This window comes from Plectropomus leopardus, chromosome 18 (assembly GCF_008729295.1).
Source record: "Plectropomus leopardus isolate mb chromosome 18, YSFRI_Pleo_2.0, whole genome shotgun sequence".
NCBI classification, from domain to species: Eukaryota; Metazoa; Chordata; class Actinopteri; order Perciformes; family Serranidae; genus Plectropomus; species Plectropomus leopardus.
Window position 1 is genome coordinate 13,176,789 of NC_056480.1, and position 20,812 is coordinate 13,197,600.

Here is a 20,812-nt window from a genome sequence, read left to right on the forward strand (position 1 = left end):
GGCTCGATCAGTTGGTTTGTTTGTGTTAATGTGTGACTTTGGTGTTTTAAAGGGTTTAAAACAAACTACTGATCAACAATGACTGCATATACAGAATAGTGAACATGTAAACGATGAAAAGCTGCAATACTTAGGCTAAAAGTGATGGCTAATGCTAAACATTTGTATACTTGGTTAAAAGTAACCACAAAAAGGTCAACAGTTACCATTAGCTTAAAGTAATAAAGTTACACTTTAAATGATGACCCAAAGAGTAATGAATAAACTGTTTAAATAGTTAGTAAACGTTAAAAGTCATGAATTATATGATTAAAATGTCTAGCTTCTGCCACTCTGTTATAACTAGTTAGTAGGCTGTGTATTTAAAAGCAAAGGCCAATACAAACTATACACTGACACTTCAATTGAGTGAAAAAATGTAACAATATTAATGTGATCACAAAGTGTTAAAACATCACTGATTTGGAATTTTCTGCAAATTACAAGAAATTAGGAGCAAAAAAGACCAAATTGTAGTTTTAAAAAATGAGAGAGAGAGAGAGAGAGAGAATGATTAGAAGATTTACTTTAGTTTAGTTTTTACATTTTTATTGTCTTTTCTGCTGAATTTTTGGTGATTTTCTTTTAACTTGTAACTTCTTCTAACTACTTGTAATTGGCTTGATTTATTTAAAAAAAACATTTAAATAAATCAAGCCAATTTGCTCACGTTTCAAATGGTTAAAGCAATATTATATACTGTATAGAGTATTTGGTTCTTTACTGATCACTGACAGCTGTGTAGAGGTCATGGGTTAACCATCTTTCTATCCATCACTGCTGTTTGTCTCTCACACTCGTTCCCAAAAAGTAGTTCAGTAACTCCATTCTCCCAAGTCACCTGTGCGATTGTGTGAGAGTCAAGCTTCATGCACTGTCACACACTCCCCTGTGGATGATGGAGCGCTTTCACAGTCCATCATTCCCACACTCCTCACCTCTCTCCTTCCCTCCCTCCCGCTGCCATTGTTCTGCAGAGCGGTGTAATTAAAGAAGCACAAATAGAAAGAAAGGAGGATAGAAAGAAGGAAGGAAGGAGAGCAGGAGATTGGAGGCTAATTGACTGAGGATGACTGAGCAAAGGGGTGGAAAGATGGGGCTCGGAGGGGTGGGGAGGCAGGGTGACAAGCTGAGGAAGGCCAGATTAAAGGGAGGGAGGAGGGACAGGGAGAAGAGGCGGGGGAGCCAAAACTGGCAACCCTGCCTTAACTGCCAAACTCCTATTTTGTCATTGGGTGACTGTGACAGGGAGAGGGAGCCAAGAGAGAAATAACAGAGAGAGAGGGAGAGAGAGAGACTGTGATTGGATGGCAGTGATAGAGTACAAGACTAAAGCAGCTTGTGAATTTTCTTAGTTGTCATGGGCCCTGGGGGGTCGATCAAGCGGCACCGCTGACTCACAGACAAGAGGACAGGAGACACATGAAGAAACAACAACAAAAAACACAAGTGACAAGAAGTAACTAAGGACAACAAGGCTTTTATAAGTAACAGCGCAAGAGAAACAGAGAGTGAGGGGCACACAGGGTGAGCGCTTCATCCACACGGGGACACGGTCTTCAGCGTGTTGTCTCCACGCAGCAGAGAGCCGACAGGATCGCCCAAATCCATCAGTCTGTCATCGATCCAGTCACTGAGGAAGGGACACAGACATGAAGAGACCTCACGACTACAGCTCCCCAGACTCGGACACAGATGAGTTTATTGACGTGGGACAAGAAGACAGCTATTGGTGAGCATCCGCAAAACCACACCTGAGGTTGTTGCACATGACCTCCAATCACACTTTAAAGGAAAGTACGTGTAACTGAAATTAGTAGCTCAAAAGAAATTTGTTCTAAACATACTTGGCAGTAAACTGTGGGTTTTACAAGCAGTGTGACTCTTAAAACTGCTGGCATGCATGAAATTGCTACCAAGTTGAAAGACTGCAGTAAAGGTTTTATTTTTCAAGTCTCAGACAATGATTTGTCTTGCAGAGAGATTACAAAGCAAGACAGAAAAAACAGTGATTCCTACTTTTAAAATTTTCTGCATTCAGCTTCAGTGTTTGGTTTTTTTTGGACAAATTTATTAAAGTAATTTGACAACCCTTCAACAAACCTGAGCTGACAGTTTAAAATTTAACTTTATTTGGCAGAAAATCTTATTCACCAACATTCATTGCATTTCTCCTCTAAATAAAACAGTTTCATGTTTGCTCCTTTTACATGTCCACGTGAGCAAATGCAGAGGTTGGTAATCGTCGTTGCACGCATGACATGATTGCAATAAGTATTGGTAAAAAAAACTGTTAGGCCTGTCATGTCTGAAATATGGAGACAGAGATCACGAACAGAATTTTCAAATGTGAATTGCATTAAATATAGAAGATATTCTCTGATCAAATACATTTTAAATAGTCTTATGAGTCTTGTTTCACAATTTATTCAGCACATATTTTTGCATTTGTAAATAATTGTAAATTTTGTGATGCAGCAATATTCCATTTTTTATCCAGTTCATAAACTCTTTTACATCACATCATAACATAATATAAATATATAATATAAATAAATCAACTGTTAACATGAAAGTAACAGAGAAGAACAGCTCCCCACCAAAAAGGCCACTGACAAGTTTTGTGGCGTTTGATGCACACAATGAAAACAATGAAATAATATTTTATTTTGGTGTATGACAAACAAACATTTTAGCTTCATTTGAGATTTAAATCACTGTCAAAAAAATACTGACATTTTGAAAAAATAAATGTTAATACTTATTACTTTCAGCTTGGTGGTGTCAAGGTTATATATGCAGAAAAATAATCTTTTTCTTTTATTTACATATTTTAATATATGGAGTTCTAAGAAATAAGATGGAAAATATGTTCTACAAACTGTAAAAGGCTACTTTTTATCTGACAGAAAGAAATCCTTTGAACCTTTAAATGCAAATGTGACCCATAATATCTAACTGTTTAACTTCAGGTTATTATGTAGAACTTTTTTCAATGTTGTGGGAAAATGTCTGATAAGTGTTTAAATTACTCCTAACACTATACACGCTATTTACAAATCATTATACTATTTCGCTTTTTAGGTGAATTTGTCAAATTCCTCTTGTAGAGTTATGATCAAGTGGATAAAAGGGAGTGTTCATATGAGTGTATCTGTAACAGTTCATTTAGAATACATAAAAACACATTCACAGTACTGCTGGTTACATCAGAAACACAAAGTGAGCCAATAGCACTAAAGAGGGTTTTGGATAAATTAAATTGCCATGTGACGTGCAAACAGAAGATAGTGCCGCCTTTTCAAGTCAGCCCCATCAAACATAAACCTAAACAAAAACACACAGCTAAATTGGCAGCCCTCATGTTAAAATCTAATAGAAACGCAGCAAGTCTTTGGTGGGGCAGTTTGAAGGGAACTCTAAGCTGTCAAGCCTCTTTCAGTTCCTTGTAAGATGAGAGTTCACAAACAAACACAATCCATATTGAGTGACTGTACTCAGGAGGAGCAGATCCCATGCTGCACGCTGGAGCCCCATGCGAGGGAGAGCATCGCCCTGAGGCTATATAATCATCTTTCTAAAAGTGCTTTCGCTCAGATGGAAAGGAGAACAGCATGTCATTTCACTGAGACTAATGTCCAGAAACGCATTAAACCAAAAACAATCTCATCTTCCCTCCTCTCCCGGGCACTTCTACGCTGTTCTGTGCCCAAAAAACAAATTAGATTGAAGGGAGCTGATGTGCCATCCCGCCTCTGTGTCATATTAAGGAGGGTAATAATAACAATATGCAGAAGAATCAAAGTTAACATGTTTCTCTCTGTGCCATCTCTCTCTTTCTCTCTCTCTCTCTATGATACAGCCCAGTCACCGGGTCCATGTCTCCTGGCAGCGCCTCGCAGATTCTGGCCCGAAAGAAGAGAAGAGGGGTGAGCCGATTATAGCCTTGGATCTTAATCTTTTCAGTCTTGTCGTTTTGGTTGGCCCTGACTGTCCCTCTGCTCTTCCTGCCGTCTAGATCATAGAGAAGAGGCGCAGAGACCGGATCAACCACAGCCTGTCAGAGCTCAGGAGGCTGGTGCCCAGTGCTTTTGAGAAACAGGTGACTGCTCATGAATCCACAATTTAACAACAGAAACCAGCTTTGTAAAATCTGATACAACTGAGTAAAATGTTGCTCATCGCTCCTGCAGGGTTCATCTAAGCTGGAGAAAGCAGAGATCCTGCAGATGACTGTGGACCACCTTAAACTTCTGCATGCCATGGGAGGAAAAGGTGAGCCTTTAGAGTTTGTTATTTGCAAAACACTTCACTTTCTGTTGGAATTGGGGCTGTTGAGCGATTAATTTTAAAAATTGTGATTAATCACAGAATTTCATTAGTTAATCACCATTAATAGCATTTTTAATTGCATGTTTACAATTCAGTTATTTTGCATTTTTAAACAGTTTTGAAGTCCATATTGACAAGGTAAAGCAATTTTTTTACCAGATTGTCTTGAGTAGGAATCAAATGACAACAAAAAACTGCATGGGACCAGCATAAAGTGGGCATGTCTATAAAGGAGAGACTCATGGGTACTCACAGAACCCATTTTTCATTTAGATATCTTGAGGTCAGAGGTCAAGGCACCCCTGTGAAATGGCCATGCCGGTTTTCCATTGCCAAAATTCAGCCTAAATTTTGAATGTTATTTAGCCCCCTTCCGAATAAACGTGCATGACATGGTACCACTGGATCCTTTATGTCTTCTAGTTTCATATGATATCAGTATCATTGCTGTAGGTTTAATATCCAGCCCGGTACAGCCTCTTAAAGAAAGGAGTGTTGGTCGGCGATTATCACAATTAGAAAAGAAACTTGTACGGACCTTAATCCTGTCTGAATCGACACATTAACGCTGATAGCCCTTGTTGGAATATGACTGGAAAGTATCATTTTTGGACAAGAGACAAAGCATACAGCGTGCACGCTAACTGCATTCCATTAGTTTTATTCACTGTATGACTCAACGCTCTTTTTCTCTCTCTAAGGTTACTTTGATGCGAGGGCTCTGGCAGTTGACTACAGAACCTTGGGCTTTAGGGAGTGTGTTGGAGAGGTGGTGCGGTACCTCAGCTCCCTTGATGGGGAGTCCCCGGACCCCATTGGAGCCCGCCTGGTCTCCCACCTTTCCCACTGTGCAAGTGAGCTAGACCCCTTGCTCCTGCAGTCGCCCCCTGCCTCAACCCTGCCCTTTCCTCCCTGGCCGTGGGCATCCTTTCCTCAGATCTCCCCCACCTCACCGGCCTCCTCCTCACCTCCATTCCCCAGTGGGCGAAGGGATCTGGCTCTGCTAGGGAGCTACCCACCACCCGCCTCCCTCCGCCTCGGCCCCCTGGCTGGCTGCCAACAGGGTGTACCTCCGCTGCTTGCACCCACAGCCCTGGCCACCGTCCACAGGTTGCCCTCCCTTGCAGCATCCCCGGCCCTAGCCCCTTCCAGACCAAACCAGCCGTCCCCTCACAGCGCCACCAGGGCCTCGCCTCTTCCCCTCCCCACCCCTTCCTCTTCCTCTCCTTCTACCTCCTCCTCCTCTTCTATTTCATCATCTTCCGCCCAGCTGCAAGTCTCTTTCAGGCCATTCGCACCTCTGGGGTCTCCCACAGCCCAGCGCAGGGGCTTGAGCGGACCGGCCAAGTCGGCCCAGGGATGGGGGACTGAAATCGGAGCTTTCTGAGCTCTGGTTTTCCAAATGAACTCAGTGGACATGGAGCTCCCATGTGCACCATGTAGCAGATATGAAACTGTTAAAGAAATATTGAATCTTTTATGATTGTCTCTGCCTTTGAGGGACTCTAAAAGCCATATCAGACTGTGGGTGAAGTTTCAGATAATCCCAAACAATCATATGTAATGCAACAATGAAGGAATGTGAAAATAAATTTCAGGATCTCGCATGACAAATACACACATACACAGTGCCCAACAGAGCCATACGTATATATGAAACACTCAACCGAGTGTGGTTGAGTCTTTACTGATCTTTTAACTGTGATATTTGTTTCCAAAACATTTATACATTTGATTACATTTTCCAAGTCTGAAGAATGTTTGACAAAAATCTTTATAAAGACTAAGTGCCTTTACCTTTGTCCATTTTTCTCAGTGTGTTTTTTCTGACTGTATTATGGCAACATGTGCACTGTTAAATCTGACAAGGTGATTTTACTTAAAATAATCTTGCCTCGAAAAAGGACAGTAACGATAACTATTAATCTTAATTTATGTTTATACCTAATTGTTAATTTTCCTTAAAATTTAGTTATATATACTTGATTTTGTAAAGTTGTTGCAACTTAAAAATGACAAGTGAAATTACCTTCTTCTTTCTAAGTGTTAGCAACTTCCTCTTTGTGATGATCAAGTGAAGTCAGATTGACTAAGTTAATCTGACTTCACTTGATCATCACAAAGAGGTTTTTGGCAATGATGAAGTTAGGAGATCTGCAAGTTCTGTTTTCTTTACTTCTTTAAGAATATACAAATATAACTGAGTAGTTTTCCTCTAGCAGAATACAGACATATAGGACAGTAAACTTGGTTTACTAAAGTTGCTAAAACTCAGAAATATTGATTTCATTAAACTTGTCATTAAATAAATTTAAATACATTTTAATTAAATTAACAATTGGATATTAACCACACATAAATCTAGATTAATTGTTATATTTACATGCTATTTTCAAGGCAGTCAGTTTCCTAGTTGTTGTTTTTTAGGTAAAATTAACTTGTCAGATTCTACAGTATACTTGCAGCTATCAGTGCAAACAGAACATGAATGGTTGAAAGCTACATGTTACCCACTTATCCACATTAGCCATGTCTGCAAACACTGCTTGCATGTTCTCCAGCCGTAACCCCCCCTTGTACCGAAGCTGTCTCCAGTGATGGCTGATGGGAGCTGTGGTCTTGTGGCTGCAGAGGATAAACATGGTGGGAGCTGGTGATGTTTTTGGGATGCCGCGGCGAGGCAAACAGACCCATCACTTTGCCCTCTAATTGGCAGTCCCCTGTAATTAACTTTACCCTCATATCAGTCTATGTATCTTCCTCTCCTCTGCTGTCTCTCTGCCATTCTTTCTCTCCAATCTTGCGGTACGCCAGCGGATATCTTCTCTCCCGGTTTGTCTGCGCCACTGTCTCCTCAACAATGGACAGACAGTAAAGACGAGGGCGAGAGGGAAGGATGGAGCGAGGGGAAAACAAAGAAAAAGATCTGAAGGGCTGTGGTTGGGTGACTGATTTGGCGTAGACGTTCAATAACAGGGTGGGAGGGACGCAGGAGACGAGAGATGAGAGGAAGGTTTAAAAGGACAGGAAGAGAAATGGTGTGAATCACCCAGAGTCGGCCAGCACGTACAGGGTGCGCGAGAAACCCCCCCCAAATGATGATGAATGACAGTCACAACAAGTTGTTTCTCAAGAAGATCAGCATAATTGTGCCGTGCCTCACCAAAAACGGCTCCGCGGGGATGAGAGAGCAGAGAAGAGCCTTGTGTGTGTTTACTGCTGGAAAACGCTTTGATCTACTTCAGGATGCAATGTCTGTGGTCTGCGGTCCAAAAATGTGTGTGTTCCGCAAAGTGCATATTGTTTATTTGAGCGAGTGTGCTAGTGTGTGCATAAGTCAGTCTCATATGCTCGCTGCCCCGTGTGTGAGTGTGTGTGTGTTTGTGCCTCGCCAAGTGTTTTGTTTATGTGGTGTTGTGTGCACCCATGTCTTTTCTGTGTGTGTGTGTGTGTGTGTAATGTGAGTCTTCATGGCTGGCGTCAGGACTGAACCGCGGTGGCGGCGTGGCTCTCGTGCGAGGCCGGCCGGCGGTCGGACGGACGGTACGGTGGTGGAATGTTTGTGGAGGGTGCATGCATGCATGCACACACACAGGCACACAGGCACAGAGACAACACACAAACATAGACACACACAGGCTGGCTGGCACTATTCTAGCCTCTGAGTGGAGGAGCCAGAGTCACCACCACAGCTTCCAGGAAGGACAACCACAGTCACACTGCACTGGGTTTCCCACGGGGGAGGGGAGGCTGGAGGGAGAAGAGAGGAAGGAGGGGAGGGAACGATGAGGAGAGAAGGAGGGAAGTGCACGCCGGTTTGTGAGTGTGCATGTGAGGCGAGGGTGCGCGGTGTAGACTGATGAAAGAGGAAAAGATCCAGGGAGGAGGCAGAAGTGAAAGAAAAAGTGTCCAAAATCAGGAAGTGAGAGATGTTTCTCCTTTGGCATGTAAGTAAACTAATTTGTGCAGTAGTGCTGGAAAGGGTTGGGCCAGTATGAACATTTTCAAACCGGTTTCATATTACGACAAACATTGGATGGGACCAGACAAGTTTACCAAGTGTCCAACATGACTCAGCAGTCAATGCTGAGTGGGACGTTATAACACTGGCTGCGGTCGAAAAGTTCAAATAATCTCGTTTCCTAACCACTTTTCCTTAACCTCCACAGAAAACGCCACGAGGTCAAGGAAAGATGTGAAGGAGAAATCACAAGGACTTAGGAAAAGACGTTTAGAGAATCCGAATGCACTTTTCCTCGGCTCTGTGATGATGCGATGGTGGATGTTATTGACGTGGGTCTGTTGTGATGAAACTACAATGTTCACATGAAAAAAGCACATAAAACACTACAAAAAGCACATCCTCACTGGATTGGTTTTTATGCAGCAAAATGTTTTATTTGGTAATTGTTTTATTTGTGTTTTCTTTTACAAACTTTATTTATTGTCTTCATCTGTCCCTTTGTAATGTGGATCTTAAAAGTGTGCTATAAACACTAAGTATTAATATTATGATCATGACTAGCCTATAATTATTATTATTATTAATATTATTATTGTTATCATTCTAATCTTAATAAGGCCTACTTTGCTCTGTGCGTACTCGCCACGTTGTTTAATGCTCCTTATAAAGGCTAAATGAGGACAACCCGGTGAAAAATAATAGGCTACATCATTACCAAGGTGAGGATTAAAAATAAAGAGGAATTTGGCTTCCAGTCACAGAAGTAAAACATAACTGTCACACGAGATACTTGCTCACGCTCACCCTCCTTTCCCTCATATTTATTGTCATGAACACATGAATACATGAATATGATTTCATGAAAATAGCCTAATAAATATGAAAATATGCACGAAGTGTTAGATCCACTACTGTACATATGATCACTTTTATGGTTTCGACACTCTGGTCAGGCCGTAAAAAGGTAAAGAAGAGGCAGGATGGGTGCTGGGTGCACAGCTGCTGACAATGTTTTTCATCAGGAGAATGTAAAGTTATTATGTCTTGTCAATTAAATGCATGTACTCCTGAAGAAACAAATATTTTCATGTTAAGATAAACAGCACGTGTGCTCTCACTTGGTAGCATGTATAAAAACACACAGCATGTGCTTGTATTGAGGATGTCTAAGAATAGAAGTGTTGCATGTTGTGCTGATAGTTAAACTGTGCCTTGATGATCATCTTTACTAATGGAGACCCTGCAGAGGCAAAGCAGACTCACTGAAATGAAATGTGTTCTCATCTTCTCATTTTGGAAACCAGTAAAGATTCTTAAAGCACAATCAAAAAGGTCTGCAAGTACAAGCTGGGCAAAGGGCTGTTTTTCAGTCCTCACTTTTGTATATCTGAACTGTCCGCATGGCTGGTTGTTAAATCATTTAGTGACTGGTTAAAAACAAAATCTGTGCAGCTCTGACCTGCTGTGAAAATACATGAAGTCACAACTCACAAAGAAGAATAAGTATGGACATTTTCAAGAGTCTACATCTGAAAACATTTCTCTTTCTGTTTTGGCCCTGTAACCACACTGAGCAATGTTTTTCCACGCACTAAACTGGAGCATCTCAGAAACAGTCTTTAACAAATACATGAAAATGCTGGTCTTGCATTTCATAGTGGATAAGAAAAACAGATCTTCCATAGTTATGTATGGCATGGCTGTGTGTGCTGTGAACTTTTGCTTTAAACTGTAAGATAACTGCTGGGTTGATAAAAAGTAACCTAAACCCTCCAAATGTGCCTTTTTGGGGCCTTAGCTTTGTAAATGTGCTCTTATTTTTTCATAGGCTCATTTGACCCAACTGCACATTTTTAGAGTGACCTTTTATAGTGAACAACCCAAAGCACACCTGTGAAGTAATGATGGCGTTTAATCAGCCTCTTGATGTGCCACACCTGTGAGGTGGATGGATTATCTTGAAAAGAGGAGGTGCTCACTAACATGGATTTTAACAATTTAACAACCAAGATTTGAGAGACACATACGTAACAGGGAAAAAATGTCTCAGATCTTTAACTTAAGCCTGTGAAAATGGGAGCAAAAAAGCAATAGTGTTGTAGTGAATGAACTGAGGACAGTTAGCAGTTAGTCAGCAGTAGTTGATACATGTACTTTAGTGACCTCTGCTGTCTACAGGAGTTCAGAAAGCAAAGTACAACTACAGGAATAAAGATGTTTTCCCCTCAACCAATATGCAGTGAGAATCAAAGTGCAATTTTTTTTTTTTATAAGAGACCAGTTGTGATGCAGTATTTTTGTGTATGAATCCACACAGAAGTGTCAATATGGGTCGTTATTTGAAATTGTGCCATTTTCCATTTTTAAAGTTTGATTTTGAAGTATAGATTTAAAAGTCTTTAAGCCCTTATTTGGATTAAGTAGAGCCTTACTTTTCAGAAAAATGTTCTGTGCCATCTCAGGCAATCTTTTTTTCCTACATAATCAACATCTATGTTTGTTTGTTTGTTTGTTTGTTTGTTTGTTTTTAATGCTGTTACTGACATATCTGTTACTGTTTGAGAAGGTTTTAAATCCGTATTTTGAACAAATACAAAGAGATTTATTAAGCATAGAAGATGATGGAGAAATATGATACTGTAGATTTAAATGTAAGCCAATTGTTTTATCACCTTTTAACAGATAGTTTTTCATTACTTCTGCCATTATGTCTTAGGGACTTGCTGGTGGGCAGGTGAAGGCGTTAAAGAAAGGGCAGATGTTGTGGTCCAAACTTAATGATTAATGATTGTGAAAGATGCTTTATAAATACAAAATAATTATAATAATTATAACTATCATCATCATAAGGTGCAGCTTTAAACCAAAGATACAGCTTTTGCTGATTTTTTTATGAAGAAATCTCTACATATTGAAGGGAGTGGAAACATTTTAAACCTCCCTGTTTGTTTAGAGTGAGTGTGCCTCAGACACAGATTAATGGTTAACGTGGTGATGATGTTTTAGTGTTATGCTGACCTAAAGTCAACCATTCAAATGGAGTCAATAAAGAGACACCATGACAGTTATATCACTAATTCAATGCTGATATTTTTTTAATTTTGCAGATGCATGCACATTTTAATCTGAAGGGTGAAAAAGCCTTGACCTTGTGCTGTTTTGACAGAATGAGGTTTAGTTATGTTTCTTATCTGCAGCTTAGAAAATCAGTAATAAACAATCATGTCTGTATTCCCTGCCTGTGACTATGAACTCAGGGTTTCTTGTTATCCCTTGAATTGTTAACCAGCCTGTGTTTTCCACAGGTTTAGGTGAATTCAACTAAAACACAAGAGACTTGTGCTCCAGAAAAGGATAAGCACTCAATGAAGATCCTAGGGTCACTGACCAGCAATTATGACTTAAATATAAAGGCCAGAGAGCAGTAATAGAAAAGAAAGAAAGAGTAGGCAGAGCCAGGGTGGCAGGTCTGAACGGACTAAAAACCAACCCCGCCGGATCGGGCTGAAAGCTCTGCCACCTCCCCCTCCTCTCCTCCGCACAGATGTAGTTGTTCATCTCTACATTAATACCAGTAATCACTCAAAGCGACAAATACAGACTTTGCATCATATCATCTCAGGTCTAAAAGTTAGAAGTCTATATACACCAGCTATAGGTACAATTTATATATAAAATTAAGTTTATAATGTTAAATTTTAATGAGACAAAAATAGTTTAACGGTAAAACTCACGAACAAGTTATTTTACACGTTTCTGTGACTTGCTTCAGGTACAGAACATGGAGAACAGTTTGCCTTTGTCTCTAACAAAAGATAGGCAGGCATGAAACTGCATAAAACTTCATAAACATCAATAGAAGTTTAGAATTGTGCCTTACAAACATATACACAGATATAGAAAGGCAAACAGCTGTTTGCAGTAGTAATTTAAATAACAGAAACTGTATTAATAGAGCAACACAACAGATTAAATACTCATTTTATTTTATTATACTGAAATGTATGATTTTTTAAATCAAGAAATTTAGCCAATTCTTTCACTGGTTTTATTTTTTCTTGCAGCTGACATAAACAAACCTAAATAATGCATACACTGGTACTGCCAGACTGGGGACTCCCGCCAACAGAAAGATAACTGCATTAATCCATGAGGGGTACGGTACTGATGCCAGAGCTGGAAAGTCCTCCTGTGGACCACATACCATTATGATTAGTGCATTGTATGCAATGCTTTTCAAAACTCTGTGGACATATGGTTCTGTACATCCAGGTTATATTGACACTGAAATCAGAACTCATACACCCAAATATAAATGTACACAGATGACCATCATGAACTTGTGTACTTACAGAGTTTGGATCCCAGACTAAGTAGGTGAGCTCCTCTTGGACTTGTGTAACGAGGTAGAAAACTAAGATAACCAGAACAATTACCGGACTGATGAACCTCCAGGAAATCTGCCAGAGGATGCCTGGCTTATGTCCAACCATGAACTCCAAGTCCTCATTGAACCTGCCTCACAAGAGGGTTTTAATTAGTCCTGAAAAAGTTTTAAAAATGTTACACAGGACTTAAAAAGTTCAGCCATCACCATGTAATTTAGCTCAGTAACTGGCACAGCATGATGCTGTCAATGCTGTGGGAATATTTTGCAGCAAATATCAAGATAAGTAACAAAGCAAAACGCTAAAAATAGTTTGAATAAGCACTAACCTGTCTATGCCGTAGATGTAAACAACAGCTATCATCTCAAAAAATCCAATGCAAAGAAGTGGGACAGATCCAGCAAAGTTGTCGAAGAGAGTTACCCAATAAAACCCTGAATTCTGCGCAAACAGGAGCGTGATGATGAAGGCGATAGCACAGGTTAATCCTGAAACACATACAAAAACAGGCAATATTTAAACAAGAATCAGAGTCAGTTTATCTGGGGTTGCAAAGACATTGTGTAAATAGTGGATTTTTAAAACCATGTTACCTGTCAGTGCTTCATGGGGCCATTTTTTAGGGAATACATGCAGGTCTTTCAGTGGGACCACCACCCCCTCAATGTTGCCAAACAGGGTTGAGAGTCCCAAGCAGAGTAGCATGATGAAAAAGAGGACAGACCAGACTGGAGAACCAGGCATCTTGGTGATGGCTTCTGTGAACACAATAAAGGCCAGACCTGTTCCCTCCACTCCCTGCACAAACACAAACATTAGTCACAATGCAGAGAAGAGAAAAAAACTGTAAGAACTAGGGAATCTGACAGATAGTTATAAAAAAAAAAAAAAATCACCTCACTGAGAAGTTTATGCATATCACAAGTTTTGATGTCCAATCCAAGTACAATGTCATGAGAGGACCTGTTGAAATGAATTAAGGCGTCCTCGTAGTTGCTTGAAGTTATGCTGTCTTCAGGAAGTTCAAATGCATTTGATAATATCCTGATGTTTCTAGGAGGAAAATATTTCACTGATTAATAATGTAGCATTATTGAAATTTACATGAAGCAATGAATTACAGTTTTTAAAGTCTCAATGCTCACATGCCCATAAGAACATTTTAAGAATTACTGGTTGCTGTAGTCATTCCTCCTGTCCATTGTAAAGGACTTACTAACCCCTTACTAATTTGACTCAATAACATGCACAAATGCATCCTTTAATGTATCTTACAAGGCTTTAGTTGTCGGACTCATGGACAACATGACAGCTACACCAAAGTGAAGCCAAAATATCTTGATCACCCCCTAGAAGTCGGCTGCAGTACAGGCCATAAAACCCCTCCATGTTAGTAAATGAGACATGGGCCAAACTAAAAACTCAGTGTACCCGCAACATACATTTTCCCCCTGAGGTTTGCTCAAGTGATTATTCATAAGTTTGTTTTTTAATAAGTTATTTAATTCTACAAAAAGGGGATTTCCCGCCATGATTGTCAACTGTGTATTCAAAACAGTTAGGACCCTCCCAGGAAGAATGATAGCCCGTTCATCTGACATATGAGCATATATGAGTGATGTCTTGAAGTCCATATTAAAGAGTTACGTACTTTTAGGACTACTCTGTTCCAAAAACATTGAAACCTGCATACTGCGACTACTCACTCACTGATACAATTGTCATATTTCTCTGTGGCCCTGAAGCCAATGATGGTGTAGGTGACTGTGGCAGCATAGATGGAGGTCAGGCCAGTTATGGCTGTTAGAATCATGGCATCTTGCTTGCAGTTGTTGCTTTGGAGAGAAAAAACACAAAAGATTGAGGACATACCACATCTGAGAATGGCTATTACCTTCATAGTGACAGGCCTTCTTTAAATGTCACTTACTGAACAGGGTTGTAGCTTGAAAAGGAGATGAGGCCTCCCCAAGCCAAGCTAAAAGCATAAAAGACCTGGGCGCCTGCATCCAGCCAAGTTGTTGGGTTTTTCAACTCATTAATCTGCAAGAATAAGGCATACAGTATGACTTGGATTAATTGTGTATATAATTTGCTTATTATAATGATAGCAATTTAAAACATACGTCTGGTGTGAAGAGGAACTCTACTCCAGTCAGGGCACCTTTAAGAGTCAGTCCTCGGATGAGGAAGATGGCCAGCACTATGTAAGGTAGAATGGCTGTGACGTACACTGCCTGAGGTCATGACAAGAAAAGAAAACATTAAATAACGTTGGCAGTGGTGATTCAGGAAAGCCAACACATTTTCATCCCAAGTAGTCACCTGCTGCTGCTGCTTTGTAGTGGACATTTCTATCTACATATTATGTTTAAGGTATCATTCTACATCTGCTGTTTATGTACCGGGATGCTGCTACCATGACAAATGCACGTAGTGGGATGACATGGTATGTGGTTATGTTTAGACAACACAAGTACATGGCAACCAACACTGGAACGTCAGCAAAGACACACGCTGACAAGGATGCTTAGAATAAAGGGAAGGAACATGGTAAGGTGTAGAGATAAAAACATCTAATTCACTGGACTCCCACATGAAAGTCCAGGGTTTGTTGTACCCATCCACCATTCTTCCTACCCACTCTATAGGCCCCCTGGCGCTCCTTACATGACATCACGAACAGCAGTGTTTCAATCTGATGCCGTCCTGACATTTTTATTGCAGATGCAATAGATTATGTCCAGTTTCTTTCTCAAGTGACGCTGCCCATGCGCTTAACATGCGGACGCAGCAGGTGCCAATCTGCCATCTGCCTGTGTATAGTAACACTGTGAATGGTTCCATGCACATTTTCATCTGACGCCATCCAGCAGCATTTCATTTGTACGCAAAAAGTGCTTTTTGGCATCACAACCTTGCGCTAAAAGCACTGTCAAAGCGGCGCTATTTTACAAATTGGAAATCAAAACGAGCTGGGAAAGCATACTGTTTGTGTTTGACAAACCTTGCCTGAAGTGCCAATCCCTCTTATGTAGCAGACACACATGACTGTCCAGGCAGCTAGCAGGCAGAGCACTACGGGCCAGTGAATTCCCCCAGAGTCAGCTATAGAGGCCGTGGTATTCAGAGTCACCCGGTAAAAATAATAATCCACAGTGGAGCTCTGTTGACACTCTGGTACATATCCTGAAGGGGAAAGAAATAGTCCTCTTCATTTTAATCATGAGTAAAGTTGGAGCGTTGGATGAGCATCTTTGTGTGTATAATCAAATACCTGTGCCATTCTCATTTAGAGGACACTGAGTCCAAGGCAGCGGGCCTTGAAAGGAATTGAAGAGATACCACATGATCCAGGCTATTAAGGTGTTGTAGTACAGTCCAATCAATAAGGACACCAGCATGGAGGCTATACCTGAGTGGGACAGAATCATTAAATGATTTTGTTGTTTGTTCATTTGTTTGTTTTACCTCTGCTTTTGGACAAATTGTTTCACAGCTTGTTTTACTTACCAATACCAGTCAGATAAGGGTTGATGGCACGCCATACTCCTACGCTGCCTTTCCTGAGACGCTGGCCAATAGCAAACTCCAGCAGCAGGAGAGGCAGTCCTTCCAGCACCAGCAGGATCAGGTAGGGAATCAAAAAAGCACCTGAAAAATGCATGATCAGTAGTACAATTATACATATTGTCGCATTCATGACAATTATAGGCATAAATATAGTACTATGGTAATATGGCATAAATAAGTACTTTTGTAGCCAAAGAAAGCTTAAATCAGCCACGTCCAAAGTTTTCATTTTGTTTTTTAAATGGCCCTTGGCTTGTCTCTCAAAATATACTATATGATAAACACAATATTGGTTCATCAGGCAAGATAACTTTGCATTTATTTTCTTTCAACTCATGATGCAGGACAATACAGTTTGAAGACATGCACCAAGCAGGAACTACGTGCTACTGTGTTTTAATAAGAAGAGGGTAAATAAGCTCACAAACACTCACCAGATATTACCTGCAACTTAGCAGACATGGCCATGGCAAAAAAGCATGTCGCCTGCAAGGGTTGCTGTTTTTTCACATTTTATTTATTTATTTAACCTTTATTTAACCAGTTAGGTCCCATTGAGAGTAAGAATCTCTTCTCCAAGGGAGACCTGGCCAAGATAGTCAGCGGTGAGAACAATAAGTTGCAGACAGAGACACAATGGGAGACAAAAGACAATTCACAAGCACTAAAATTAGCATTTAAATAGAACTTTCTATGAGTTGAACGAGAACTTTCCCGAAGTCATTTATACAACCAGATATGCTAAAAACATTTAACAGCACCAGCTCCTTGAGTTTTTATGTCATTGTGCAACAAATTCCAGGCTGAGGGTCCAGAATACCCAAAAGCCCTATTCCAAATTTCTGTCCAAGTGTTTGGGACAGAAACCATAAAGAAATCCTAAGAACGCAAAGAGTGCTGTCAGGCTTTTTTCTGCGTGATGAAAACACATAAGTGTGGGAGCAGACCAAAAATTGCCTTATAATAAAGGTGTACCAATGTAAGAGCCTACGGGTCGCAATGCATGGTAAGCTGTATCAACCATATGGAGACACTGAGTAGGGGCATGGATGTACAAAAGATCACCATAGTCCAATATAGGCAAAAACGTTGCAGCAACAAGATGCTTTTTTACATGAAAAGAAAAACACAACTTGTTTAACTTAAAGATGAAAGCGTTGCATTTGTGTCAATTGTATGTGGTTTCTTTTAATGTAACTCATATGATGTGATGGTGAGGGTCCCTAGGTATTTTTTAAAAAGGTTGGACACTAAATGTTGATTAATTAATATATTGTTCAGGCTGTAAAGCAGTCTCACGTGGTCCCTCATGTGAACTAACATTTATAACCCCAGTGATGACATCACCTTTCTGCCTGCCTGTCTTGCTCTGCTGTGGTTTCTGACTGCAGGTGGCAGGAGTCGAGTCGGGTGGATTGACTCAGACTGATAAACTGGCTGCTTATTAGTACAGCAATTGTGCATGCAGCCTTTGATCTAGATTTCTAAGCCATTGTTTTTCTCTGACATAAATCAGAGATATATCATATACCCTTTTAGAGAGCTCTGGAAATCCAGGCAACAGCACTATTTTAATGTTATATTTAAAAATATTGCCACAGTCGGTTTTGTTTTATATTACTAGGATAAGTGAATGAATCCATACCTGACGATTTTGTTTACTGTCCTTGTTGCTATGTTTCTGGATGTGTATTGGAGTTCAAGTTGTTGGTATCTATTGTTAACGAACACTCAGTAATATCAACCTCCATAATCTTTTAGATTTCCACCATCCATGATGTCAAAGTGGTATAAGGGCTGGAACAACAAGTTAAACAATCGCTGGAGCCAGCTGATCAGCCTTTGAAATCACAGTATGCAGCTATATTTCATATGCATGATTGCAACACCAAAAGCCACATTTTGTATCAGCATGAAACACTGCTCTACGGAAAAAGGGAGAAGGACAGAACGGGTCGTGGTGTTATTATGTGCCTGCAGACAGCGGCTGGATGGAACCTGTTGCATCAGCATGACACATGCCAGGATAGGGCAGACAGAAGGGGAAGTGGATGGGTCCAACAAACCCTGGACTTTCATGCAGGAGTCTGGTGTTTGCTTCCTTTATAAACGCCAGGTTTTTTTTTTTTATGCGCTTCCTTCCCCTAATCCTAACTTGTGTTGACATCATATGGTGCGATTCTGAAACGTAAAGAGCAATTGTAGAAGGGTACCTAAAGCGTAATATGTGGACGCAGAAGTCCACTGCAAAGTGGCAACATGTGACGACTTAGGATAAGAACATGTTCCTCCTTCAAGGAGTTCCAGAGGGCACCCCAAGAATAGATAATTACTTATTTTCACTTCTTAATTCACTAAAGAAGTGAGCTCAATGAAAATAACAGTCATAAAAGGTACTATTCTGATCATAATGTTCACTTCTTCCAAAATTAACCCCTCAACTGTAGTTGACTACTACAGAGTTCTGGCCTTAATCATATCTAACCACAAAATGGATGGATGGAGGTTGCTGAGGCAAATTTTAATCAAATGGGAGTCATCCAGCCAATGTGTATTAAATTAGGGGTTCTTGACACAGAAAAGTTTGAGAACCGCTGATCTAAGACAGTGCAACATATCGGTTAACAAGTACAACTCTCTCCCAAATCCAAAAGCTAGAGAAATGAAACTCAAATTTCTGATATCATAAGGTCTAGAGTCTGGAGCCATAGACAATCAATTTGATATTACAGATGACACTAAAAACACTCGGGAATATATAGAAGGAAATTAGTTCATTATCTGTTTCAGGACTGAGAACACTGCAGTAACATGCAGATCATTTTGGTATGAAAAAGAAAACAAACTGTGAAGCAGCTCCAGAGTTTATGCACACAAAGGACAAGTGACAGGTGAAAGTAAAAGGATTCAAAGTTCATATATCAGCAGTGGCCCTTTTATTATAGTTCTGCACCACTGCAATAAGTTCCTCCGGGGAACCAAAATGATAGAGTAGTCCTTAGTAACTCAACTACTCTATAATTTATCAATCATTCATGAATTGACAGACCATAACCATAAAATGTCTCTTTACTATTTTCATCTGAGCTTACCTCCTCCATGACTTTGACACAAGTAAGGGAATCGCCACACGTTGCCAATCCCAATACAGAAGCCCACACAGGTTAAAATGTACTGAGCTTTGTTGTCCCACTGGGGTCTGTCCTCGGCCTGCTCCTTCTCCATCTTTTCCAGATCGTCATAGGAAAGTATCCTGTCTTCCAGCCCTGGATTAGGAATTAAGAGTCTCATGGTGCACCTTCAGAGGCTGAGATGTTACACTGTTGTTCTTGGACTCAAAGTTAGGGCTCTACTGTACGCACTCTACAATGCTGAAGCAAGTTTATGGACGTTTTCTTTATCTGACGCAATCCACAGATTAGCCAGTGCATACTCTGCATTTCTGATTTTATACCACTATTCAAAACTACCAGTCATTCAGTTTCATCAAACATTAAACAAATAATACAATGGTACGGTAGTCACCACATGAATGATTAAATCCACTGCTCCAGGAAGTTTGACACCTTTCGCCTGATTTGAAACTCACCCTCCTATGGTCATATTGTTGCGTGGCCCTGAGGCTGATAATGAGGCAGATAACAAATTATTGGAGCACCCATCTCACAGTGGGTGCTCCAATAATATTAGGGCAGATTATGTGAGGCGAGCTGCTGAACAGAGGGTTTGCCAAACTCCCTCTAACATAAGGCAATTGTCCCAGGGCCCAAAAACTCCAGAGGTCCCCAAAAGTCCAGGCCTTACTGTGTTTCCACAGGTTGTGCTAATTTATTTGGGATTTAGCAATAAAAACACAATATCAGCTAAGCTGATAAGGCGGGTCATGCTTTGTTATCTAATCTTAAGGCCCCACCTTGAAGAGGGTCCTTAAGTCAAACTCTATCTTGAGAACGTCATTATTTCAGTGCTGTGCTTGCATTGCGCATGTTCCCAGATTAATACATTTAACACATTTAGCACATATCAAACACGATGGTAAAACTATGCACATTCTGCCCTTAGAAGGAAGCAAAGGCTCAGACACTGCTTTTATAGGCCATATGATGCTGTGGCTATGCGCTTGTCAGTAGGAACTGGTTCCCTCGGGCATTATGCAGCAGGCACTTCTCAGAAATCCCTCATACGTGGCCGCTTCCATGTAGAAGGGCTTGCCTTTCCATCATCGCTTGCTAGCATGCCTAGTATGTCACCTTCGATTGAAAATAATGACTGCTACTGCGGTGGCTACAATAGAAATAAACCTGCTGATGTTTTGAACATCATTGCCATGCTTCTTGGAATGTTATCACAAGAGGAGAAGAGGCATAACATTACTCAATGGAAAATCAGCCATCTTGCAATTGTTTTTATCAACATTTCAAAAATATTGCTTAAGTTTTGCACACATTTTTAATGGAAACCCATCTGTTGCATCGCCAGTGGCATTGGAACTTGAACGCAACGCAGATACTACATC

The 20,812-nt window shown here is 40.5% G+C and overlaps 2 protein-coding genes across 2 annotated transcripts; one reads left to right on the forward strand and one right to left on the reverse strand.

Annotated features, from left to right (window-relative positions):
- Positions 1-1,272: 1,272 nt before the first annotated feature.
- heyl (hes related family bHLH transcription factor with YRPW motif like) lies at positions 1,273-6,167 on the forward strand. Its single transcript, XM_042506721.1, has 5 exons — positions 1,273-1,771; positions 3,902-3,968; positions 4,058-4,141; positions 4,233-4,314; positions 5,073-6,167. Exons 1-5 carry the CDS (start codon positions 1,692-1,694, stop codon positions 5,756-5,758), a joined length of 999 nt encoding a protein of 332 aa, XP_042362655.1. The 5' UTR covers positions 1,273-1,691; the 3' UTR covers positions 5,759-6,167.
- A 6,216-nt stretch (positions 6,168-12,383) lies between these two features.
- Positions 12,384-19,587, reverse strand: LOC121957681 (sodium-dependent neutral amino acid transporter B(0)AT1-like). Its single transcript, XM_042506416.1, has 12 exons — positions 19,389-19,587; positions 16,237-16,377; positions 16,001-16,138; positions 15,731-15,912; positions 14,850-14,960; positions 14,654-14,766; positions 14,430-14,558; positions 13,620-13,776; positions 13,317-13,521; positions 13,052-13,211; positions 12,688-12,850; positions 12,384-12,524 (listed from the first exon to the last, which is right to left on the reverse strand). The coding sequence occupies exons 1-12, from the start codon at positions 19,585-19,587 to the stop codon at positions 12,384-12,386; spliced, it is 1,839 nt and encodes a 612-aa protein (XP_042362350.1).
- Between the last annotated feature and the right edge of the window lie 1,225 nt (positions 19,588-20,812).